General features: G+C 41.9%; 1 protein-coding gene across 4 annotated transcripts in view; it reads right to left on the minus strand.

Moving 5' to 3' along the window:
- EGFL8 (EGF like domain multiple 8) overlaps window positions 1-27,997 on the minus strand; it is a 120,157-nt gene that overhangs the window by 26,235 nt on the left and 65,925 nt on the right. The window contains exons 1-2 of one of the 4 annotated variants that reach the window (XM_082263875.1): window positions 12,921-13,030; window positions 631-713 (exon numbers count right to left, since the gene is read on the minus strand). In XM_082263875.1, coding sequence (XP_082120001.1) covers window positions 631-713; window positions 12,921-12,968 — 131 coding nt within the window. In that variant the 5' untranslated portion in view covers window positions 12,969-13,030. Of the gene's footprint in view, window positions 1-630; window positions 717-12,920; window positions 13,031-27,997 lie in introns of those variants that run through there. The other 3 variants (XM_082263874.1, XM_082263876.1, XM_082263877.1) reach the window with 3 other exon arrangements.

A 27,997-nucleotide genomic window follows, 5' to 3' on the forward strand; every position in this document is an offset into this window, starting at 1 on the left:
GTTTATTGTCAGCTGAATGGAAAGTGGTGTCCAGGGTTCAACTACCCCTCCGGATGGTTACATATCTACTACTGACCCATTAGGCGTATGCCAAACTGGGTCTCCACCTTCTGGTAAGCCCAACCCCCCCCCCCCCCACCCTGTTGTCGGTGGTGGTTACCCTACGCACGGTGTTTTTTGACTATTCACGTGGAATATATATTTTGGATTTATTTCTTCTCACACATTGGACTGTGGTGTTGAATGCACACTGGATTTATTTCTTCACAGCTCATTGGACTTTTCAATCACGTTCATTATATTATTTAATTCATATACGGTATGTATTTCCTCATTATATTGTTCATGTATTAGCTCTGCACATTTTTTCTACTGATTTTACTCGGATTGTCTTCTGTTGTGTCGGCTGCTTTTACTATTGTTACACATTAGCGCCGTATTGTTTGAAATGTATTTCTACACACTATTGGCGGCTTGCCACCTCTCTTTCCCCTTACCCTATTGGAATGAACTCATGGTATGCCGGCAGTGTTTATAAAGTAGCTGAATTCCTGGAACTGCAGATTTCATCAGCAATCTGTACTGTCTGTGATAACCACACAAAACATAAACTGTTCACTAAAAGCTCACCTGGGACCTTGCGCACGTACTGACAGACTCCCCGCGAAGACCAGAGCCGTCCACAGAGACATGGCGGGAGACATGATCCTCCTCTGCTGAGTAAACACACAACCATCACTACTATCATCACACTGCTATTATTCTTTATTCTATCTAAAAATATACAATACTAGAAAAGCACATGGAGCCCTGGAAATAAAATGACCGTCATGCTAGCTTTAGCTTCATTCTCTTTCTCTTTATGTCCCCCCAAATCTCTCTCTTTAAAGTGTAACTCCACTTTTGTTGAGAAAAAAACATTCCCCTCTGGGTGATCTCAGTACATTACAAGGATTATAACAAACTTTGTTGTAGATTCCAACCTTTTGATATTCTGAAGAAATCATTGCTTTTTCCTCTGTGCTGAGTGGGTCAAATGGGAGTGGTCTCATAATTATCTATCAGCTGTGGCAGCTGCAGCGCACTAATGAGGAAATCTACTGGGCCTGCATCCCTTTAGACGTGTTCCTATTGGGAGTATCTCACCAAAAATGACATTTTTGTTGCAGGGGATGCCAGAAATCTGACTTGTATCTTAGTGCAGACTTCTGGGAAAATTGGTGAGCCAATCACACAAGCAGGAAATTATGTTTCTGGGATGTGGTCAGAATACATTCTGTGTACAGAACAGCTCCAGGTAGCCATATTGCATTGCATTTTCGGAAATGTACAACAGCTGCAGATTGAAAAGGAAAGGTTATTTTTAATAACATTCAAGCACAATATGATTTGTGTCGCAATTGTATACGCTATATTGTTTTTTCTTTATTTGCTGATTTCTTTTCCCCACGAAAGTGGAGTTACCCTTTAAAGTTGACCTTTCAGTAAATTTACAAGGCTCACGTCAGTGACTTCATAGCTGGCCCAAGCATAAGGCTGCTTAGGTGGCTGCCTTAGGGCACCAGCTTTCTGGGGCAGAAAAGTCTGAATCTTAAGTCTCTTGCTGGGGATTCGGATTTTTAAAATACCTGTCTTCCGTTCCCTGGCTCTCCTACTCGGTGCATGGTAGAGGGTTTGGTAGAGGTGGTGGTTATAAATAAGTACAGCATATTTGTGTGAAACGCGTCAACCTTCTGTATTTGCTACTGTACTGTGTAGATCATTGTTGGAATTCTGTTGAGATGTTGCAATAAATTGACTTAAACTGTCATGGTTTTGCAGCCACTTCCTTTCTATTATGGTTTTGATTTGCCTCAGCTGCCCTTGGGGGGGGGGGGGGGAGGGAGACGGGAAGTGCATTGCCCCGCCCCCTCATTGCACACTGCTGTTTGGTGGCAGTGCAGCGCGGCTTGGGTTTTAGGTGCGGTGTGCTGTCCTTAGCACTGCACCGCATCAAATTGCAGGCGAAACACAGTAAACCTGTGTATGGTGGGTGGATGGACCCACCTCTTCATTACATGTGCTGTTTGGGGGCCGTTTAGTTTGGATTGGAGGGTGCACCTGGCTGAGATGATTTCATCGGTCTGCAGGCAGGAGGAAGCATTCCCTCAGTTTCCTCTCCCACCAGTGTTTAGATTGCAACATTGTAACTTTATAACATGTCACGATATAAAAGGCTGTAGCAGGGGCTGATCTGTGTCAGACATTTGTGTCATCTCTGTGTCAATACATAAAATAGATGCTGACCCTGGATATATGCAGGATATTCAGAAATAGGCAACATCTATAGGCAGATTTCAGAGTCAATCTTAATCACCACTCTCCCTATCCCTCTCTATCTATCTGATATTTCGTGATCAGTGACATGGCACTCTCATATTCTATAGGGAATATTGCTTTGGTTGGGAGTCATGTCATTCCATGTATGATCGGCTTCCTCTCAGCCTGTGACCAGTGATGTCATACATACAGGCGGTGTCACAATGGGCTCCTGACCCCTCAGTAGGATGTAGAGTTTCCGCTTCTCCTCTATGAGGTGCCGGAGATAAGTTAAGAGTATCTGAAGTTGACTTTTGTTTTTTTTCTAAACGGAAGAATATATTGTGTATTGTCATTTTTCTTTTTTTAGTAAATGCTGGTGACTATAATTGCAGGAAGAAATGGGCCTCATCTTTTACTATACCATTCATTGGCTGAGTATATTTTGTGGTGCAACACTAAGGGGTGTATTTATAAAAAAAAAAAAAAAATCAGGACTATTTTTCCTGTCAAACTGCACCTTCGTTCTGTGCAAAAGAGGGAAAAATCAAATGTTATCAGGCCATTTTCGAATGTTTGAATGTTGTTTATCAATAAGAAATAGAGAAATACAGCATTATGGCCACTAGATGGAACTGAAGATCATAGCTAATAAGTATTTATTTCCATCTAGTGGCCATAACGCTGTATTTTCCCGATTCCTTCTGACCTGAAAAAATATATTTTCGACCTGGAGAGAAAATATATTAATAACATGCAGGTTCACAGGACGTATAGCAATTGTTTTAAAAATAGATATACCCCTAAGTTATCTTCTTTAAACAAAGCTTCAGCTTGTTTGACTTTCTGTTGTTATCTATGGATAACACAGTACAATAGTACTGTTATGTTTTTCTATAGAGATGCAACAAAATGAAAATTCCAGTACCGAAAACCGGAAATTTAGGATGCACTTTGCCGAAAACCTAAACCAAAATGGACAGTTTACAAAAAAAAAAAATAATATAAATATAAAAAAAATATATCTATATATATATATATATATATATATATATATATATATATATATATATATATATATATACATTTTTATATATATAATTGTAATATATTCAACTATTTATTTAATATCATCAATTTAAATAAAAATGTAATTTATTTTCGGCCATTATGAGCACCGATAACCCTATTTTCGGCTGTAAATTATTGGCACCTTTTTTTCTATCGGCAAAATGCAGATAACCCTATTTTCGGCACCCGATTTTACGGTGCATCCATAATTTAGTAATAAAATGTTTCACTTTAATGTCCTTTAGGCTGAATTCACATCTGTGCGTTTCCTAAACAAGCAATAAAACACACGAAAATATGCATTCGGCCACGCATTTTGGAAACAGGCTGCAATCGTAAGTCGCACTTGTGGTACAATTTACTGTTAAAGGCAGCCCAAGCACGGGTGACAGACGCACATTCGTCGCATGACATAACGCTCTACAACCGCGCCATAATGTGAACTGAAAAAATGTCTGATGCTCCGCAACCAAAAAGATTCTGGAGCTACTTCACGGCGTTTGTCGTGCATAGAGCAGCCCATTCAAGTGAATAGTTTGCCTTAGGTGCGATGCGCAAAAAAAACGTCTATAAAAACCGCATGCAGCAACGCACATTCCCGCTATGTTGGAGTGCGAGTGCAGCCTTAAAGTCAGGAGAATGTAAAATAATTCAGAATGATATTTTATATTTCTCACTTGCAAGCCTGCAGGTGGGGAGTGCCAAGGAGAACAGGAATACAAGCGTCCTCTGTATCTGCTGCACTAAAACTAGATTGCTGGATGAACCCTTAGGTCTCACGCTCATGGGGGCCTCGCGGCTGCCTAATTGAAAAGCCCTCTCTGGGTTCCAGAGATAGACCACCTGGCTCATCCACCCGGGACGGCACCTCTCCTTCCTCCCAACCAGGTGAGGGTCCTGGGATTGCGGTCCGCATGGGCTGGCTTCAGACAGGCTTTGGGGAGGGCAGGTAAGGGAAGGAGGTGGAGCCACAGCCACCACAGCACTGTGACCGGAACTTAACCGTTATATCACCGGCTGCCCTCCAGGCACACTGCTAGAGTGCAGAAATAAAGTGCTGCGCCAAAGGAAATAAACATATCATTTGACAATTTTTAATAATAAAGTGCTACTAAAAAGTAAAAATTAAAGTCCATATATCATATGTGCCTCTTGATGGAATCCATCAGTAAAACATCCCACCATGCAGTGCAAACGGGCAAAAAAGTGCTGGTGCAAACGGGCAAAAAAGTGCTGGTGCTCGTGGGCGCTCGCCTCATATTCTGACCCCTGTGTTACCAGTTGGCCAGAAAAACAGTTCCCCTCTAGGGATAAATAAATCTGGGATGCTACTGTCTCCTCTCCACCTTATTCTCCCTCCAGCCGGCTCAAGAGAGCCTTGATTATACTCCACAATATATGGGAACAATAAGATAACAACATCCAGTGCTCTCTGTCAAACTTTTTATTGTGCAAATATAAATGAGGATAAAAACTCACAAGCATAGCACTTGAGCAGTGCGGGCTGATCGGGCTTAAACATGTATTTCCTTCCTCGAGATGGCTGCGATATGACGTCAGTACGTAGGCTCCCTATACGCGTTACATCTGGGCATAGACGTCGTCAGTAGGCGTCAAAGTCCACACTACTGGAGTAGATAGACAACAGGGACACTCACACCGCCACCACGTTATTAGAGCCAGCCAGGCCAGCCAGAGAGCAGTTACCCTGGACGGACTGTCTGCGGGGTCACAGGTGAGTCCCGGTCTGGACACCCTGTCCTTCCCAGGGGGACACTGCATGTGGCCATGGAGATTCCTGGGCTGTATAAGGGATTGATTGTAAATTGTAAAGTTGACTGTAAATATCATGCTCATGTCATGTGTAGGGGTCTGGGGGAGTGGGGGCTCCCTAATATACCTGGTTGATTGGGGGTTTGTTCACACCAACACACAGTCAGTGCAGCTAAGGTGCGCTGTGTGGGCGTTTCCTATGCAGTAGGTGAACACTCTACCCTTGCGATCTCCTGCATGTGGGTGCCAATGTATTGTTAATGGCACCCCAAGTGCAGATCGCAAATGCTGTGTGCTTACAGGCACAAAATCGCATGGTACTCTAGTACTTTGCAGCTTGGTGCAGCGTATTTTTAAAAGTAATGTAAACGCTACTTTTTCCGTAGTCCGTTACTTTTTGCAGCCCATTCAAATGAACGGACTGTCAAAATGCTCCCCGCGGGAAAGCGTGTGTTTCCATGTGATCCTGGTCTGAACTGGCCCTTAACCTAGATTTACACTTCTGTGTTTAGTGCCAAATCTGACTTCCTGATAAATGTAATTATCATAATATAAAGTAATGGATGTGGGAGCCTTTTGGTGGGCGTGTTTCTTTCTTTTTTTTTGGGGGGGGGGGGCAGCATTTTGTTCTTAGACCCAGGCAGCACAATGTCTTGATACAGCCCTGCAGAGGAGAGACCCTCCCCCCTCCTCTCAGTGCATTGATAGAAAGGATAGACAGGTATATATACTGTATATTGTTTACCTTTAACCTATTCAATACTGGGCACTTTCACCCCCTTCCTGCCCAGGCCAATTTTCAGCTTTCAGCACTTGTACACTTTGAATGACAATTACTCAGTCAAGCAGCGCTGTACCCAAAATACATTTTTTCCCACAAATAGAGCTTTCCTTTGGTAGTATTTAATCACCTCTGGGTTTTTTTTTGTTTTACTAAATAAATGAAAAAAGGTGGAAAATTGTGAAAAAAGCAAGTTTTTCATCATTTCTATTTTAAAATTTTGCAAATAAATAATTGTTCTTCATAAATTTAGGCCAAACTGTATTCTGCTACAGAAAAATAACCCAAATCAAATAACCCAAAAAAGGTGTATATTATTTGATCCGTAGGAAAATTAGTCCACAAACTATGGCGTGTATATATATATATATATATATATATATATATATATACTGTATATATACCTCAAAATCGATCAATCCTCATTTCTTAAAGCCCTAAATGCCAGGACAGTGCAAATACCCCCCTAATGACCCCTTTTTGGATAGTAGACAGTCCGCGGTATTTAGTAGAAGGCATGGTGAGTTTGTTGAAGTTGTCATTTTTTATCACAATTTTTTGGAAAATGAAGACAAGAGAAATTCAACTTTTTTTTTTTTTTTACATACTATCACCAGCATCATCATATAAATGGTGTGGCAGTGATCAGGGACACTGACTGGTGACAGTATGTAAAATAATGATAATAATAATGGAATTATTTTTTAATGTTTTAAATATTTATTTCCTTTTTTTTTTTAGTTTTTCTTGTTTTTTACATACTGTCACCAGCGTCATCATATAACTGGTGTGGCAGGGATCAGGGGCACTGACTGGCAGAATGTAAAATAATGATAATAATGGAATCATGTTTTAATGTTTTAAATATTTATTTTCCACTTTTTTTTTTACATACTGTGACCACAGTAATACAGAGTTACCTTAGTAACACTGTACTGCTCTAGGAAGGTGTATTGCTCTCTGGATTTTTTTTTTTTTTTTACACTATGATTACTGTTATTCTGAATAAAATCTGTTTATTCAATGTTTACTATTGTGATTAGCTGTGATTGCCCACAGCTAATCACATGGCAAAGATTGACTGTAATTGGCCCTGTCTGTACCATGTGATCTCTGTGACCAATCACAGAGATCAACACAATAGTACACAATGAATGGCATGAATGGAAGCCATCCATTGTGCACAAATGTCATGTTATCTGCTGTGATTGGTCACAGCGATCACATGGTATCAACAGGGGGCCGGTACACTGATCAGGCATCCACCGCCGCAGTTTTGGAGTTTCTCCAACCCAGTAATTTAATCATTACAATTTGGTCCTTGTTAAAGTCATTCAAATCCTTACGCTTGCCCATTTTTTCTGCTTTCAACACATTAACTTCAGAGACAACATGTTTACTTGCTGCCTTATATATCCCACCCACTTTCAGATGTAATTGTAACCGGATAATCAATCCTATTCACTTTACCCGTCAGTGCTCATAATGTTATAGCCGGTCAGTATATGTGGGCTGCAGTTAGCTGCCTTGCTAGAAATTGCCTAGTTATAATGATCCTCTGATTTCTATGGGTCTTGAGTTACCATAATTAGAAATAAAAAGTATTAAACCCAAAAGCAAACATTTATCAAATTGCAGCCTACCAATTCTAAGATGTGATGCTGCATTCGTTTTCTTTTCTTTTTTAGACTTTCTTCTACTTTCATCTGGTGATCCAGCCAGCAAGTCTGTCGTTTTTCAAAAGCACAAGCTCTCCGGTAGAATTTATCAATTTACATGGATGAGATAAAACCATTTAACACTGGCAGGGGTGATTAAAATGATCAGCTCTTATTTATTCATGCAAAATCTTTATCCCAAAAGGAAAACCTGTTTGCTGTAACTGATTATAAAGTGTCAGCTAGAGCTTGGCTTCAATTTGTTAGTGTATCTAAATCTGCTAATACATTTAACACTACCCACACCCAGTCTGACAATCCTGCTGTCTGCTGTGCCTCCTGTGCTGCTTCTTCCAGACTTGTGTCTCACTAATACAGGATGTGTGTTACTGGCCAGATCACCAGGTGAAAACAGAGGGAAAACAGAGGGGAAAAAAGCCAAAGAAAAGAAAACTAATGCAGCCGCCACATTTAATGATTGGTAAGCTGCAATATATTTTGGTTTTGGGTTTAATATTGCTTTAAGCCACTGCAGTCAGAACTCCTGATCTGAATATCCTTCCAGGTCAGTGGCTGAGAATGTGGTAAAGTCATTGGATCACTATGACAGCCAGGTGATTGGTATTGTCATAAGAAGGTCACCAGTAAGGCTTCATCCACACTATAAAGCTAAGCACTGGCCAACAAAAACGTTATTGTTTAAAGCCCAGTACACACGTACCGATCGTCGGCCGAACGATCGACCATCTTTTGTCCAGGGCTGTCGTGTCTGTTGAAAACTGCAAAAGACTGCACATGAATTTTGTCGGCCAACAACAGTCGACTGCAGAAGTGATGTCATGTAATGGTTAACTTTCCTTGTCTTTTTTCTTTTCTGAGCATGCCCAGTCTTGCTAATCTGCTGTCTGTCGGCCAAATTCTGTACTGACTGGCGAACAATCGGCCGTTCTGGTGTTGGCATACAAAAATTTTAATGCTTGCATGACAGAATCTGTTCGGCCGAAAGTGCGCTGTCGGCTGTCGGAAGCATCATACTAACAAGCCGAAAATCGGCTGATCGTTCAGCAGCTGAACAGTTTTTGCCGACAATTGGTACGTGTGTACGGGCCTTTAGAGTTTTGTTTTGCCAGCGTTTAGCAGTGTTTAGCCTAGTGTGTAAGCTGTGTTTAGTAGCTGTAGCATTAAGGAGCAGGGCAGCTGGTGTCCTTAATAACCCGTATATAGCTTGTTGTTATGGAGCAGGCCGGGAAGCTGGCCGCCACATCCTTAACAACAGATGAGTCATTAGCTGTCAGCCAGATTGCCCGCTGACAGCTGAATGTGAAAAAGAAACCGATGCTGGCAATAAAAAACTGAAAAAAACACGCCAAAATTAAAAACAAAAACGGCGTGGGGTCCCCCCCCCCCTAAATCCATACCAAGCCCTTATCTTAGCATGCAGCCTGGCAGGCCAAGAAGGGGGGGGGGAACAAGTGAGCGCCCACCTCCTGAACCATACAGCACCAGGCCACATGCCCTCAACATGGGGGGGGGATGCTTTGGGTCGGGGGGGGGGGGACTTTTTTTCGACCACAGTGTCAAGAAAATTCAAATGAGCAGGATGGACATTTTTTCTCAAACAAATTAATTTCTAGCAGCGTAGGTTGTATTTGTTCGGGAAATTACATTTATTCCAAAATCAAATGTTAAAAGCAAACAACATTTTGAAGTACTTTCAAATGACATTCGTCCAGTCATTGAATGTTCAAATAATTTTTGTATGAACGTTCATTCGAAAATCTACTAGTGTATGGCCAGTTTAAGAACACACACATAATAAATCAGATCGGATGTGTAGCATCAGCCAAATATCACCTGGATGGATGTCAGTTAGTACAGATTACTTTTTTGTTTATTATTATTAATATTGTTATTCAGGATTTGTAACATTAACAGTTTAGGCAGCACTTTACAATTTATTTTATATTAAAGAATATAATATAGTCATTTATATATATATATTATATATATATATATATAATGTATAATGTATTTCTTTAAATTATTTGTTTATATATTTATATACACACACTGCTCAAAAAAAATTAAGGAACACTCTGAAAACACATCAGATCTCAATGGGTAAAAATCTCACGCTGGATATCTATACTGATATGGACTGGGTAATGTGTTAGGAAGGAAAGGATGGCACATCGTTTGATGGAAATGAAAATGATCACCCTACAGAGGGCTGAATTCAGAGACACCCCGAAAATCAAAGATAAAATTATGTAGCAGGCGAGTCTAATTTGCTGAAATTTCATTGCAGAAACTCAAAATGGAACTCAGTAGTTTGTATGGCCCCCACGTGCTTATATGCATGTCTGACAACATCGGGGCATGCTCCTTTTGAGACGATAGATGGTGTCCTCCCAGTGTTTCCTCCCAGATCAGGACCAGAGCATCTCTGAGCTCCTGAACAGACTGAGGTGCAACCTGGTAGCATCGGATGGACCAAAACATAATGTCCCAGAGATGTTCTATTGGATTTAGGTCAGGCGAGCGTGGGGGCCATTCAATGGTATAATTTCCTTCATCCTCCAGGAACTGGCTGCATACTCTCACCACATAAGGCCGGGCATTGTCGTGAACCAGTAGGAAACCCAGGACCCACTGCACCAGCATAGGGTCTGACAATAGGTCCAAAGATTTAATCCCTATACCTAATGGCAGTCAGGGTGCCATTGTCTAGCCTATAGAGGGCTGTGCGCCCTCCATGGATATGCCTTTCCAGACCATCACTGACCCACCACCAAACCGGTCATGCTGAACGATGTTACAGGCAGCATAACGTTCTCCATGGCTTCTCCAGACCATTTCATGTCTGTCACATGTGCTCAGGGTGAACCTGCTCTCATCTGTGAAAAGCACAGGGCACCAGTGGCAGACCTGCCAGTTCTCGCGTTCAATGGCAAAAGCCAATAAAGCGCCACAGTGCCGGGCAGTGAGCACAGGGTCCACTAGAGGACATCGGGCCCTCAGGCCACCCTCCTGAAGTCTGTTTCTGACTGTTTGGTCAGAGACATTCACACCAGTGGCCTGCTGGAGGTCATTTTGTAGGGCTCTAGCAGTGCTCATCCTGTTCCTCCTTGTACAAAGGAGCAGACACCGGTCCTGCTGATGGGTTAAGGACCTTCTACGACCCCATCCAGCTCTCCTAGAGTAACTGCCTGTCTCCTAGAATCTCCTCCATGCTCTTGAGACTGCTGGGAGACACAGCAAACCTTCTGGCAATGGCACGTATTGATGTGCCATCCTGGAGGAGTTGGACTGCCTGCGCAACCTCTATAGGGTCCAGGTATCTCCTCATGCTACCAGCAGTGACACTGACCCTAGCCAAATGTAAAACTAGTGAAAAACAGTCAGAAAAGATGAGTAGAGAAAATAATTTCAGTGGCCTCCACCTATAAAACCATTCTGTTTTGAAGGTTGTCTCATTGTTGCTCATCTAGTGCACCTGTTGTATATTTCATTAACACCAAAGCAGATGAAACTGACTAACAACCCCCTCTGCTACTTAACTGACCAGATCAATATCCCAGGAGTTGAATTGACATGATGCTATACTCTGAAAAATACTCTTAAAAAGTGTTCCTTTCATTTTTTTTGAGCATATATATCTATCTATCTATCTATCTATCTATCTATCTATCTATCTATCTATCTATCTATCTATCTATCTATCTATCTATCTATCTATCTATCTATCTCTATCTCTATCTCTATCTCTATCTCTATCTCTATCTCTATTCTATGTATGTATCTATCTCTATTCTATGTATATATGTATGTATGTATGTATGTATCTATCTATTTATCTATCTCTATTATATGTATGTATCTATCTATCTATCTCTATTCTATGTATGTATGTATCTATGTATCTATCTATTTATCTATCTCTATTATATGTATGTATGTATCTATGTATGTATCTATGTATGTATGTATCTATGTATGTATGTATGTATGTATGTATGTATCTATCTATCTATCTATCTATCTATCTATCTATCTATCTATCTATCTATCTATCTATCTATCTATCTCTATTCTACGTATCTATCTATCTATCTATCTATCTATCTATCTATCTATCTATCTATCTATCTATCTATCTATCTATCTATCTATCTATCTATCTATCTATCTATCTATCTATCTATCTATCTATCTATCTATCTATCATCTATTAAATGTATATAAAAATTAAATACCTGTATTTTTATTTTTAAAAAGATGGTAGAGTTACAATACCATTCAATATAAGAGAGTTAGGAAAAAGGTCCTCCTGGTCCTAAGAGCTTGCAATCTAAAAGCGAGTGTGTGTGTGTGGGGGGGGGGGGGGGGATTATAAATGAGCCTCGTGTGTATTTTATCTATCTGCTCTCTTTTTTTTTTTCCTTTCTTCTATATCACATTGTAATCCTTTAGGGATTTACACTTCTCTGATGTGAAATGTCAGAGGTTCCCGCTCTGCCAGAACCGTTCTATAGGGGATACATCAAAACCTTCACTCAATGGAAATTCTGCTTCCTTATCAGCAGTCCTTTCCTTCTCCAACCGATATTTCCTGCACATTACACTGCTGGTGTATGGAAAGGCAGCAAAGTTCACCACGAGGTGGAAATAAAACATGTGCCAGAGAATGGTAAAGCACAAGTATATGTAAGAATTTGGAAACAAATTCCGAAAAATAAACAATGAATAAGACATTTTCAATAAAAACTACAGTATATCAAAGTGTGAATATTAAAAGGTCAAACCACTTTAAAATGACATTTTCAGTTAGTTGCATTATGCGGAAAGTTACTGCAGATCCATAGCCAAAAATTACCTAATGGAGGTCCTGGCTCTGACCCCCATCTTCTGGATTGATCTTTTTATAAATTACAATAAACATTATAATAAGTCAATAAATAAAAAAATAAATAAGAGAGCCATAATGAAGAGCACTTCTTAATGAAAGTGGGCAGGGATGAGAATTCACAATTAAAGTTCCTCAAAAGTATAACATTCCAATGGGAGGCTCAACCCACTGAAAGATCAAATATTCGTTTTGTGTGAACTTGCCCTTTAAAATGCTTCAAGCGCAATTTCAGCACATACACATTTCAATGTGAAGATATCAGAATACAGACAAGCAGACCAGAGAGGTAGGACACTTAGTGATCCTACAGAGGAGAGATCTCCATAGGTATGGAGGAGAGGGAGTAGTAGACAGGTGAGAGCAGTCAGGCAGGTAAAGTGATCCCTGGAAAGTATATGAGAAGACCATGCAGAGTTCTGTACAGACTCACTGTCACAGCTGTGAATGTCCCTCGCAGTCCCAGGCAGAATATCCTCATACTGGACGCTGGACAGAAGAGAGGAACTGTGAGCGGAGGGAGCGCACGCCCCTCATACACAACCACAATGTGTTACTGTGCCAGAACTTCACTCCTTTCTTCTGGGAGCTTATACATCAGAGAAGACCTTCCATTTCAGACATCCCCCCTAACCACCCCCCCCATGAAGTCCTACTGTGACCCCAATTCTAGGATATATCTTCTCTGCAATTTAATACATCTCCTCTGTAATTCTATACATTTACCAATCTGTGATTCCATATGTCTCCCATTGTACATTTCCATACGTTTCCCCTCTGCTATGCCAATACATTTCTCATTCTGAAATGCAATACATCACCCCTCTACAGTAACACACATCACCCCCTCTACAATTCTATACATCCCCAATCTGTAATTCCATATCTCTCCTTTCAGTAATATCTTATTTCTCTAGCGCTCATTGACAGATGTAGTCCTCGGTGATACACCACCTTCGGGTTATGTTACCTCCGCAGGAGCAGGACTAGACAGGAAATTAAAAAGCTCTGGCCACACCCTAGGGGCAGTCCCAGAGGGTATATCCTCTCTCTCTCTGCCTCAGCAAATCAGTTATTTTCTGTCTAGTTAGGAGTAAGGACCTAGACACCTTGCTGGGATCTTAGGTCCTGGCAAGAATTTTTTCTTAAAGGATTTTTTTTTAGACAGCTTTTTTCTCCAGTGTTCCTGTGAGATCTTCAAGCAAGAAAGCTGAACTGGGCGACGGGCTGGATGTTGAGATCCGGTGGTCACCCCAGTTCAGCCTACGAGCGCGTGCAGGCCATAGCTCCGCGCTGGGTCGGCCGCGACAAAGTCCCATTAAAGGACTGTCCACGCGAGTTAAATGTCTCGCCGAAACGCCAAAGACCATGAGTCACGGCGTCCGTATCGGTCGACAGCCCTCCCGCCCCGGTGGAGAGGGGTACTGTCAGGAGTTGGTGCCCGCCTGGTTCCGGTATGGTGAGTAGTATGTTCCCCCTTTCCCCCTGACGGGTGTTGTGGTGAACGCGGGCCCCTCTCTGTATGGTAAGATAGAGTCCCTTTCTATCCTACAACATAACACAGATCCTCCTATTTTGAGTGTGATTTTATGTGTGCAAAAAAGCCAGGAGGCTTGGTTTGGGAGCTAACAATCTAATTGTATACATGTCTTAAAGATGTAATCTGTGGCATTCTGGGAATCTTATGGGTTAAGAATAAGCTACCTACCAGTCAGTAGCCACGGACATGTAGACTGCCTTCCTAATCAGATCTCCAGCTATTAGCAGGCCTCCCGAACGGCCATGCGGTCCGCCAGGGCCGGTACCGCCAACCACGCCATATCCCCATGCAGTGAGAGTGTTGTGTGCCCTGCAGCACACCGCTATTCAGTACGGGCCGCCGCCATTTTTTTTGCTGGATCGCACGAGCCGCCATTTTGGCGGAGCCTCGTGTCTCCAGCATGGGGGCGGCCATGTTTGAGGTGATCCAAACACCTCGTGGAGCTTGGGGGAGGCGCCGGAAGGCGTACAGAGGGGCGGAGCCGCCTCCTTTCTTCCTGGGCAGCCAGCCAAAAGACTTCCTGTTTGTTAAGACAGCGCTGTAACCTGTTGCAGTTAAACTCTGAGCATCAAGTGGTGAGCCTGGGGGTCTATCTCTCTCTCTCTCTCGATCGATAGGGATCCCTAGCAGGTAACACTAAGGGGCTTTTGTGGCGCTGGGGGTCGAAAAAAAAAAAAAAAAAGTTTTATTTTTGAATTATATTATCCAGGAAGTAACTGGAGTTATCATGGACCCTGCCACACTTATTCCCCCACCTGTTTCCCTCGAGGGGGCCACGGGACCCGCCGGTGCACAGAGTATAGAGTCATTTACAGCAATTTTGGAGTCTATGGTGGCTCGGGTGGAGGCGGCCTGTCAGGGACGGGGGTCAAGGAAGCGACCCCCGCCTACCCCTATACCATCTGACACCTCTGACTCAGATTCAGAGGTGGTCACGGCAGTTGCAGGTTCCTCTGCAAGGGCTGTTATCCCAGGTAAAGCCCCCTCAGACAGTGAGGAGGACGCTTCTTCTCCTGCCATTATTCAGGAAGAAGCATTGGTGGACGCACTAGTTGTGGCAGTGCAGGAAACCTTAAAACTTGAGGCTTTACCGGCAGAGGCAACTGAAACAGAGATTCCTTTTGGTACTAATAAGCCCATCAAGACGATGAAGGCTTTTCCTGTACCTAAATGTTTCGGTAATCAGATTAAAGGAGAATGGGAGCATTCTAAACGTACCTTTACTATTTCCAAGCGTATTGCTAGACGCTATCCGTTTGAGGAATCCATCATTAAGAAATGGACGGTACCACCAGTCGTGGATCCGCCTATTGCCAGGCTGAATAAAGCCACGGTTATTCCAGTGGAGGACACTTCGTCCTTTAAGGATCCGGTGGATCGAAAGATGGAAGCAGAGTCCCGCACCATCTTCTCTCTGATAGGGTCAGCATTTAGACCAGTAATTGTTATTGGTCTAGTTTCCCAGACACTTACGGAATGGGTGAAAATGGTACGCCAAGATCTTAGGGGAAAAGATATTCCCCAGGAGACATCTGATTTGATGGAACAGATTATACAAGGGCTACAGTTTATCTGTGACGCAGCCTTGGACACTACTCCCTTATTAGGGCATGCATCTAAGACAGCGGTGATCATCAGACGTGTGCTGTGGTTAAAATGCTGGTCAGCTGACCTAGGTTCCAAGAAGACCTTGACAAATCTCCCCTTTCAGGGGAATCGTCTATTTGGGGCCAACTTAGATGAAATCATTAAGGATGCCACTGGGGGCAAGAGCACTTTTTTGCCACAGGCTGCTAAAGCTAAGGGACCTCGCAACAAGCGAGGACCTTTCTTTACCGCCCATAAAGGGCGCCTGGCTGGTACTAGCGGGAAAGGCAAGACTCCTCCAGGAGGGTTCAAGAAGGGCTGGTCGGACAAGCAAAAGACCAACCCAGCCAAACCCGAAGCAAAGGAGTACACAGCCTGAAGGTGCGCCCCCACCCGGTTTCAGGGTGGGGGGACGTTTTCACCGGTATTCAGGACATTAGATCGAGCATCAACCAAGATTAGTCCCGATACCTCACAGGAATCGGATCTGGTTGACCAGATAGGCCAAGTAGCCTCTAGTCGGGTGACTTCGGTCCCTGAGGTTCAACCAGAAAAGATCACCTTTCCTGATAACTATCAGGTATCTGATAAATGTGTGGGAACAGAAAACGACCAGACTTTCTCGGATGGTCGGGGCCAGATACCTCTAGGGACGCCTGGTTCAGATCCAGTCAGCGCCAGTGGTCCTAGAAATTCTAGGCTGGCCTCCTCTAGCCGGCCTGGCCGACTTGGACATGTTAGTCGTAGACGTTCCGTGGGAACTTCGTCTCAGGGAGTGTCTGTGGTCTCAAGGACCAAATTACCATCATGCTTTACAGTCGCTGGGTTTAATGGCCTGGCCATTGAGACCCAAGTACTGAAGGACAGAGGTTTGTCAGCTTCAGTCATTCCTACCCTTATTAAAGCAAGGAAAGCGACTTCCAGCAAAGTCTATTATCACACATGGAAGACTTATATTGCGTGGTGCGAATCTTTAGGATTTCCTCCACGTACCTATTCGGTAACTCGAATATTGGCCTTTTTGCAACAAGGGGTTGAGCAGAAGCTAGCCTTGAGCACCATCAAGGGTCAAGTTTCAGCATTAGCAATCTTCTTTCAGAAGCCTTTAGCTACCAAATCCTTGGTGCGGAATTTCATCCAGGGGGTGCGGCACCTGGCTCCTCCAGTCCGCGCGCCCTTACCGCCCTGGGATCTTAATTTGGTTTTGTCGGTTCTACAGAAACCTCCCTTTGAAAACATCAGGGAGATTCCCTTGCTTACTTTATCCCAGAAGGTGGCCTTCTTGGTGGCTATTACTTCTGCTCGCAGGGTGTCAGAACTGGCTGCATTATCATGCCAGTCACCATACCTAGTGATTCATAGGGATAAGGTAGTACTTCATCCTAAACCATCTTTTCTTCCCAAGGTGGTTTCAGATTTTCATCTGAATGAAGATATTGTACTACCTTCCTTGTGTCCTCAGCCCAAGCATCATCGGGAACATGCGTTGCATTCCTTAGATGTGGTTCGGGCAATCAGGGTATACCTGAAAGCTACGGAATCATTCCGTAAGACGGATTCACTTTTTGTGATCACGGATGGCCCCAGAAAGGGTTTGCCTGCATCTGCCGTGACCATTGCCAAATGGATTAGACAAACGGTGGTACAGGCTTATTCTATTAAGGGTCAGAGTCCTCCGTTCCCTGTTAGGGCGCACTCCACTCGAGCGCTCAGTACTTCCTGGGCCTTTCGCCATCAGGCGTCAGTGGTCCAGGTATGTAAGGCGGCCACCTGGTCGTCGGTACATACCTTTACAAAATTCTATAAAATTGATGTGACGGCATCGGCGGATGCCTCATTTGGCCGCAAGGTTTTGCAGGCCGCAATTTGAGGAGACCGGTGGTCTACCTCGAGGGTTTTTTTCTGTTTGAAAATTTTTTTTGTTGAGTCTCATCATTAAGGATGAGCATTGTAAACTTCTAGTTGGCACCGGTTGGGCCTTCTAGATTGGGATTTGATTTCCATTTTCCCACCCCTCAGTTGTGATACTGCTCTGGGACGTCCCGAAGGTGGTGTATCACCGAGGACTACGTCTGTCGATGAGCGCTAGAGAAAAATGGATTTTTGTAAAATCTTACCGTAAAATCCTTTTCTCTTAGCTCATCGACAGACGTAGTCCCCGCCCCTCTGTTTTGGAGTTGGGTTGGGTTAAATTCTCTAAGCACTGCTTTTTCACATAACTGATTTGCTGAGGCAGAGAGAGAGAGGATATACCCTCTGGGACTGCCCCTAGGGTGTGGCCAGAGCTTTTTAATTTCCTGTCTAGTCCTGCTCCTGCGGAGGTAACATAACCCGAAGGTGGTGTATCACCGAGGACTACGTCTGTCGATGAGCTAAGAGAAAAGGATTTTACGGTAAGATTTTACAAAAATCCATTTATCTCTGCTTTGCAGCACTATACATACCGTACCCCCTCTGTTATTCTGTAGATACCCCCCCTCTGTTATTCTGTAGATACCCCCTCTATTATTCTGTACATACCCCCTTTGTTATTCTGTAGATACCCCCTCTATTATTTTGTACATACCCCTCTATTATTCTGTACATACCCCCTCTGTAATTCTATACATACCCCCTCTGTAATTCTATACATACCCCCTCTATTATTCTATACATACCCCTTCTGTTATTCTATACATACCCCCTCTCTTATTCTATTCATACCCCCTCTATTATTCTATACATACCCCCTCTATTACTCTATACATACCCCCTCTGCTATTCTATACATACCCCCTCTATTATTCTATACATACCCCCCTCTGTTATTCTGTACATACCCCCCTCTATTATTCTATACATACCCCCTCTGTTATGTCTTGCATGCGTTGGCCTTCCATGTGCTCCTTGCTGTGAAGGCCAGTTATAGGTGGGGGCAGGGGCCATTTTGTTTCTTATTGATGTAAACCGGTGAGGGGACACATTGGACACCTTTGCTACCATTGTGCTATGTGCTGGGCATCCATTGTGCCACTGCGCCTTTAAGGAGGAATGGGCCACCTCCAGGCCCACCTGCCCCATACAGTATCTATCCATTAGAATGCATGTGCTCTCACTGTGGAGACTCTCATAAATTTACATGAGTTAGGACTGCAGGTAACACAGGGTGCCCTGAAGTGGCCCTGCAGCTTACGCATGCGTTTGCAAATGTATGCAAACTAAACCCCTGTTTTAAAAGCATACTGTTAGACAGGATAATTTGGTTGGTAAGCAAACTGGTTGGTGAGTTGAGCTGGGAATTTTTCTGGTTTTGTCAATACATCTTCCCCCTGCACTTCCATATGTACCCCCTCTGAAATTCGAAACCCCCCCCCCCCCTTTGTATTTCTTTACATACCCTCTCTGATATCCTTTACATCTCCCCTCTGTAATTTAATACAAACCCCCAATGTAATTTTATACATACTCCTACATAATTCCATACATGCCCTCTCTCCAATTCTATATATTTCCTCTGCAATTTAATTAATACCCGCTCTCTAATTCTCTATATATTTCCTCTATAATTCCTTACATATTCCCTTTTTTAATTTCACATATATTCCCTCTATAATTGCGTACATAACGTACTGTATATATTCCATTTATAATTCCATACATACCCGCCCCTGATTCCATATTTATTCCCTCTATAATTGCATACATACCCCATCTTTAACTCCATACATACCCCCTTTATAATTCCATATACATACAGTATACAGTATGTTCTGTTTATAATTCCATATATAACCTCTCACTAATTCCATATATATTCCTTCTAAAATTCCATACTTACCCCTCCATAATTCTATATATAACCCCTCTATACATATGTGTATATTGTGGGGAATTAGCTCGGTGGCGGGTATGGATGACCCCTTTGGGGGGTGCGTTTACAGAGGGAGATAGCCGAGAAGTGGTTGCAAACAGTTTGGTTTATTCATGCAATTTTCTTCACCAGACTGCAAGCGTCAAAAACATCCAAAATAAAATAAAACACAAAATAAAACCTTGCCACTGTGGGCGGCTACCTTCTCACACACAGGAACCTATCTTAAGGAAGTCTGTCTCCAACCTACTGTTGGGCAGACTTGGCTGGTCATACAGCAGACTCTCAATAGTCCATGTTTTTTTCTTCACACAACAAATGTCCATTGAACATGTCCCTTTTCCTCTTCACATTGAACATGTCCCTTTTCCTCTTCACATTGAACATGTCCCTTTGCTTGTCTCTTCACATAGCAAACAGTTCATTTATTTCTTCCACATAGAAATAGTTCATTTTCTCACCTTGAGAAGTCTTCACACTTTTTTTACCCTCCTCAGCGCACATCGCTCCAGGAGGTCTTCCCCATGCCCACACAGCTTCAGGGGGCGTCCCTTCTCCCATGCCCACACGGCGTCGGGAAGCACGCATCTGACTGTCCTCCTCTCCCCAGCTTCACACAGCGTCAGGAGGCAGCAATCCTTAGACTTCCTTTGGACAAATTATAGAGGCCTTCATTTCCTCATTCTGAACAGCTGAATGGTTTTCAACTTCCTGCTGGCTAGCTCTGCAGCCGACACCCTATAGAAATTGGTGAATTTTCTAAACCAGGTGGAAATGTATCTCCTGTCTGTGACTACATCCACCGATTTACCTGACTTCCTGTCACAATATATATATATATATATATATATATATATATATATATATATATATATATACACATTATATTCCATCTATAATTCTATATATAAATATATATATATATATATATATATATATATATATATTCCCTCTATAATTCCATACTTATTTTTCCTCTATAATTCCCCACGTACCCCCTCCATAATTCCATATATAATCCCTCCCTAATTTAATATATATAGAGTATATTGTCTTTAAAATTTCGTACGCACTCCCTCAATAGTATACAATACATATATTCCCTCTATAATTTCATATATAACCCCTCTATAATTCTATATATATAGTCCCCCTCTAATTCCAAATATATTCCCTTTATGATTTCATACATACCCCCTCCCTAATTCTATATATAATCCCTCCCTTTATCCATATACAATATATTTTCTTTATAATTTCATACACACTCCCTCAATAATTCCATATATACTCTCTCTTTAATTCCATACATCATCCATATTTCCATACACCTCCCCTATGTAATTCCATCTCTTGTAGAGAAACAGAACTACCTCTACATACTACTAATCCAAATACAAAATAGTCCCATCTTCAGTTCTAAAATACACATTGATCATAATAGAACCCCGATAATAATAGCCAGGCTTGCTATTTGTATATTGTAGTATATGTATACATATACTGTATGTTATATATATTCTTTTTATTGTATATCGTTTTAATGTTATGCATATTGTTTGTATTGTATAATTAAAATTACATAAAAATAGTTCTGCCGGAGTTTCTCAAGAAGGTGAATGGACCTCCATCTAATACACGTCCAATAACTTAAAAAAAAAAAAAAAGACCTTCTGGAACACTTTATCTTTTATTTTTCTACATTTTAAAGCAAATGTTTATTTTATATATATATATATATATATATAATTATATATATATATATATTTTTTTTTTTTCTATTTATATGAATCATGTTTTTGATACATATATATTTGAAAAAAAAAAAAACTTCTGAGGTGTAGTTATAAATAAAACAGCAGTTCTGGTTGCTATACTTACCTTCAAGCAAGGGCTGTATCTACCCCAAACTTCAGCCACAAGATGACCTCAATCTTCTGGGTTAAATGACGCCCAGAATAACTCAGGGCATGAGTGCAGGGTGTCATAGACATGATTCTTGAGTGGGTGTCACCACAATAGATTCTATTCACAATGAGTTGATGCAGAGAGCAGCAATGACGTTGTCACATCAGAGTTCCTCTCGACACCTTTAAGAACTGCCCATCACTGGAGAAGATTGGGAGAGGACCCAGCGCTTTGCATGACCATCCAGAAGAAATCGGAATAAGGTAAGTATATTTACAAAAAAGGATACATCTGGCCATACACTAGTAGATTTTTGAATGAACATTTGTACTTATATTCATATGAACATTCATACAAAAATCGTCATCAGTCCATTTGATGAACTTGCAGAAATGGAGACAATTTCCCATAAGAAAAGTCTCCAAAGAAGGGGGATACAGGGGGGCCCAGCGAGGATCCATTATACTTTTTTGTTTCCTTATTGGAGTGCATTCAGTACTATTGGAATCAATGTTAGGCTTACCTTCAATGGTTTTTATATTTCTGTATATTCTACTAAAACACAGGTGAGGATTAACTCCAAAGTCCAACCGGGCTATATGGAAATCAACCCAACTTAATAAAAAGGAAGGGGTTTTTTAGGGTGTGGATTGTGCAATGGTGAGCATTGATTAACAAAAAAAAAGAAAAAAATATATATTTAAAAATGTATTTTATTATATGTAATTAATTAAAACCATAATGAAACATCAATTACATGCTGTATATAATATTGCCACTACATGTCTGCCAAGGGGAGAACTTCCGGCCAATAGATGTAAATGCAGTAATAAAGGTTATATACTTCACCAATCTCAATAGATAGAACACATAATAACAGCTAGCACAAATCCTGAATAACGGATACAATAAAGAAAAAAAAAAAACAATAGGTGTAGCACTCATATATAGTGAACAGTTTATATAGTCCACAACAGGGGTGAGATAGGAGATCGGTATTAAGCCAATTCCAATAAAGATGTCAGTCCAGGGGCCACCACCAGAAAACACCCAGGTGTCCAAGCCTCTTACCAGATTTGACCGTTCCCCCATTACAAAGGTCAGTCTAGCGCATATAGTAAACCTCCAGGAGAATCCACCTCAGTCCCCACAGCAATCCTTGGCTTATAGCCCGATATCAACCGGTACCAGACCTTCCAGGTCACAACGAATTATGAAGTGAGGCTCTTCACTGAAGGGTGTGACTGGATACTTGGTGCCCAACCTGCAGACACATGTGGCCCTTTGGCCCTTGATGAGGGGCCCTTTGCAGATGCCAGAAGTCAGTAACGGCAGTATTCCAGCCAACAAATCGGAGGAGATCATCCAGGGATACACAGTGGAAATCGGAGCTGGATATAAACCCAAATGCGAGATTTCACCAACTCAGAGCTTCACTTCATAAGTCGCTGTGACCTGCAAAGGGCCCCTCATCAAGGGCCAAAGGGCAACATGTGTCTGCAGGTTGGGCACCAAGGATCCAGTCACACCCTTCAGTGGAGAGCTTCACTTCATAAGTCGGTGTGACCTGGAAGGACTGGTATCGTTTGATATCGGGCTATAGGCCAAGGATTACTGTGGGGACTGAGGTGGGTTCTCCTGGAGGTTTACTATATGCGCTAGACTGACCTTTGTAATGGGGGTCGGTCAAATCTGGTAAGAGGCTTGGACACCTGGGTGTTTGCTGGTGGTGGCCCCTGGACTGACATCTTTATTGGAATTGGCCTTATACCGATCTCCTATCTCACCCCTGTAGTGGACTATATGAACTGTTCACTATATATGAGTGCTGCACCTATTGTTTTTTTTTTTAATAGATGAAAATGGCCTGTTGGTAATCACAACAAAGATGACATTAGAGTGACGCGTTTCGCTGAACTATGTCATTCGAAAGTGCTTCCTCAGAGACCCTTTCTTGGCAGACTTTGTAAAAAAGAGACAATTATACGTAGTACAAAAACCTATTCCATACATATAGTCAATTAATCATATTCAGATTAATAAATATAACATAGTAATGCTCACCACATATATGTAAGACAGAGAATGCCTTCAAAGGCTAGGGTAGAAAGTGCCCCATAGGCGTGCCGAGGACATCTTTAACTGTAACAAAAAGGGGAAGCAGATTGAAACAACAAAAATGGTCACTACATTCAATAATCTTCACCAGCAAATTAGAACTTTCTTGGCGCGTAATTGGCACTTTCTGACCGATAACCACATGGTGTCCAAATACGTCCAGCATCGGCCAGAGATTGTTTATAAAAAAATCTAAATCTATAAGGGATCTTGTGGTACAAAGCCATTACCAGTCGCATGATGAGAAGGAAACTCAGGAAATATGGGGAACCTACTGTTGTGGACATTGTGATCAATGCCCCTGGGTCCCTGAGGGAACCACCCTTTAGCTCCCAGGTGGGACAGACTCAGGGGCAATGCTGAATGCCAAACTGTGGGGGTTGTTTATATTGCTCTATGTACAGTATATGCCGCTCCTTTTATGTGGGGAAAACTAAAAAAACATTTGCACGCCGTATTCAGGATCATCTGTATTATATTGATGCAGGTTTATTCTTCACACCAATTTGCAAACATATGGGGTCCTGCCATAGCTATGACCCCAATGTGATTATGTTCTGTTTTCTCAAGGTCATCCCCCAGAACCCACGTGGGGGTGACTTCGATAATAAGATACTCAAACAAGAGGTGAAGTGGATTTATCATTTACAAGCCACTTCCCCACCAGGCCTAAATACGGCCATCTCCTTTCAACCTTATCTTACTTAAATGTTTGTTTTTTACTTTTTCTTTTTTTTCTTAGTTTTCTTCCCCCTTCCCCCCACCTCTCTCTTTTTTTTTTTTTTTTTGTTAAAACTTAATTTTTGTGCAATTTGTGCAAATAGAAATATAATCATATGTATTTTTGATGTTTCTTGTAAAATAATTTAGGCATACTGTTGTTTGCATATGTTAATGTCTAATCAAGCATAGTGCTGTACTGGCTGGGCTGGAGGGATGCAGGGTGGGTGTTGCTGTGGGCGCCCGTTGGTGGAATTGCTGTTGATTGGGAGGTGCTCAGGCACCCAGCTGGGACCTGGCTCGTCCCTCTCCCGACCCCGCCAGATCTGGCCGGGGCTTGGGGCGGCGTAGCGGCCAGAGGTGACGTGTTCGCATCACGGTGGTTGCGGCGCATGCTTCATTCTATGGCGCCCACGCAGGAAGTGACGGACGGGAGGTCTCCCCATTCTGCCACTTCCAGTGGAGTCCTGTGTATTATGGAGATGGCCGGCGCATTGGACGTGGCCGCTCTCCACTTTGGAGATGTAAACACCGGGGCTATTGGCAACCTATACAGACAGAGGTGAGAACATTTGGGACATATGGACACTCCTGTGAATGTTGCTATGCTTTCTGTGGGGGAACTTCTTTGGGATCTTATGGGTGAAGGAGTGCTATCTATAGATATAGAGATGTGAAAGTTGGTCTATTGTGTCCCTTGACTTTATTTCTTTAGGAGACTATGGCTGGAGTATTAACTCCCTTCTTCTTTGGGGATCACCCATTGGTGGCAGTACTTTATTCCCTACTTGCATGGATGGTGTCTCCCCTTTCTTTCCCCTCACACCAGGGACCTCACTGACTTCAGGCACCCTACTAATTGTTGTGTGTGCCTGTGTGGGAACCACATACTCAGATGAACCCTGTGTTTTACATACATTGACTTTTAGATCCTGCCATTACTCTGTTTGATCTTTGTATTGGCAGTTCTCCTCATGGTTGAACCGTTGGGTTCTTACCTAGAGTTACAGGACTCAGTACCTCCCAGGAGAGGTAGCCTGGTTTCTGCTGGGGGATTCCTTTCAAGCTGCTACTGCCGGATGTCGCACACCTATGGGACACCTTCTACCCTAGCCTTTGAAGGCATTCTTTGTCTTACATATATGTGGTGAGCATTACTATGTATTATTTATTAATCTGAATATGATTAATTGAATATATGTATGGAATAGGTTTTTGTACTATGTATAATTGTCTCTTTTTTACAAAGTCTGCCAAGAATTAAAAGGGTCTCTGAGGAAGCACTTTTGAACGTCATAGTTCAGTGAAACACGTCAGTCATCTTTGCTGTGATTACCAACAGGCCATTTACATCTATTGGCCGGAAGTTCTCCCCTTGGCAGATAGGTAGTGGTAATATTGTATATGTAATTGATGTTTCATTATGGTTTTAATGAATTACATATAATAAAATCAATTTTTAAATATATATTTTTTCCTTTTTTTTTGTTAATCAATGCTCACCATTGCACAATCCACACCCTAAAAAAACCTTCCTTTTTAATAAGTGGGGTTGATTTCCATATAGCCCGGTTGGACTTTGGAGTTAATCTTCACCTGTGTTTTAGCAGTGCTCTCTGTTATTGGGATGCGGGTGTGGCTAAGTGCAATTATTCTCAACACCTAATTGTTTTCCTTTCTATAATTCTGTATGTTCTCATTTTCTATAAATTTATTTACCTATGCTACGTTTTATCTTTTTGAATAAATAAAAACTACATTTTATTTTTACTTCACCTGAATTTTTTTGAGGTACCGAGACAGTCCAACCCTTGTCTTCCCCTTCTTTGGAGACTTTTTTTGGGGGGAAATTGTCTCCATTTCTGCATTTTCTATTATACGGATGATGGTCCCCCCAACTGGTGTTTGATCTTTAAGGCTCGCTTCTTATACATGTGATGTTGTTGTTCGAAAATACTTTAAAAGTTTGCTTTTAACAATAGATTTTGGGATGAATAGTCACTTTCCCAAAGGAAAACCAAATTCATGATTAGAAATACATTCATTTGAGTCAAATTTTCCATCCTGGTAATTCGATTTTTTTCTCATTGTGCCTGAAAATTAATGTCGACTTGATCCGACTCATGATTAAAAAATCCAATGAACATTCTTAAAACAAAACTGTTCTAACATAACTCTAATTATGTTATGTTAACATACACACGGGGCTCTATGAGGCAGTGTTAATTTTGGCAGCAAATTTCAATTTAGTTTTAGTCTTAGTCTTAGGACTAAAATGGCATTTTAGCTTTAGTCCCATTTTAGTCTTCTGCAAGTGTTTTAGTTTTAGTCGTATTTAGACGACTAAAACTCCAGTACATTTTAGTCGACTAAAACTCATTTTAGTCATCTATAATCGAATGGATGTAGTTCAATTGTAATTTGTAATGCATTATTTAAGCATTTCTCTACAATTTCCAAAACTCATTATATACTACTGCTGGTCCTGGAGTTCAAAATCTAATATGTTATTATTGATGGTATTAAGCTTTGAGCATGCACCAGTGTTAATTTTGGCAGCAAATTTCAATTTAGTTTTAGTTATAGTCTTTTGACTAAAATGCCATTTTAGTTTTAGTCGTATTTTAGTCATCTGAATTGTTTTAGTTTTAGTCGTATTTTAGTCGACTAAAATTGTGTTAATTTCGTCGACGAAAACGTTTTAGTCAGTTTTCGTCGACGAAATTAACACTGCTATGAGGATGAATGTGTGGAAAGCACAGAGCCTGATTATGGGTTTTCTAAAGAGAAAGCACAAGACAAGCTGTCTGCTTTCAGCCTTTCTCTCTGTGTATGCTCCAACTGGGGGCTAAATATGCAAAATGGTCACATACAATATTTTATATTTACCTGAGTAAATATAAAAATAAAAAAATATATATTTAAAACATGTTTTTTAGTCATGTCCATATTAAAAAAAGAGAAACACATATACAAATATACAGAGGCGTAACTAGTACCTTCAGGGCCCCGGTGCAAGAAACCATGAAGGGCCCCCCCCCCCGGACCCCTGGCCGGGGCCCTTCCCTTCAAGCCTGTTGCTCTTCCCACTGATCCTGGGGCCCTTTACTCTCATTGCGGGACCCTTTCACAAGTTCTGCAGTAGGCTCCCTTCCTGCCATCTTGGGGCCTCCCCACGGTGGTGGAATGCCAGGAATTTCATCCACTGGTGTCAGTCGTTTTTATTTTTTGGTATTTTAATCGTATTATTTTTTATTATTTTATTTTATTTTTTTACAATGTCACTGACTATGACTCTGTCCATTCAGAAAAGGAAGGAGCTGGTAAATTACATATCTACCGACCCCTTCCTGGTTCTCTATTGTGACACATCCCCTGCAGCATCCAGAAGGAGAGGAAAGAGAGCACAGTAGTGGGAGCACACAGCGGCCCAGAGACAGCAGAACACAAGTGAACTGGATAGGAGTGAAGGGGGCAGCATACAGAGGAACCAATCTCCTCCATTTTCCTCCTGCAGCTACAGGAGGAAAAAGGAGAACAGTGATTTCTCTACATGCTGCCCCCGCCGCCCCTCCTATCCAGGTGTACAGGGGAGCCGCACAGGCCCCCTGGAGCATGGGGCCCGGTTGCAATTGCAACCCCTGCAACCCCTATAGTTACGCCCCTGCAAATATACAAAAACAAGATTTAAACTGAAGAAAGGTCAGGAATACAGAGTGTATTGCAAGGAGTCTGTATATCCTTCCAGGACTTCTTTCTATTACTGCTCTCTCTCTGCATACAGAAG

Source organism: Pelophylax lessonae (assembly GCF_965119305.1).
Source record: "Pelophylax lessonae genome assembly, chromosome: 7".
In the NCBI taxonomy this organism is placed as follows: Eukaryota; Metazoa; Chordata; class Amphibia; order Anura; family Ranidae; genus Pelophylax; species Pelophylax lessonae.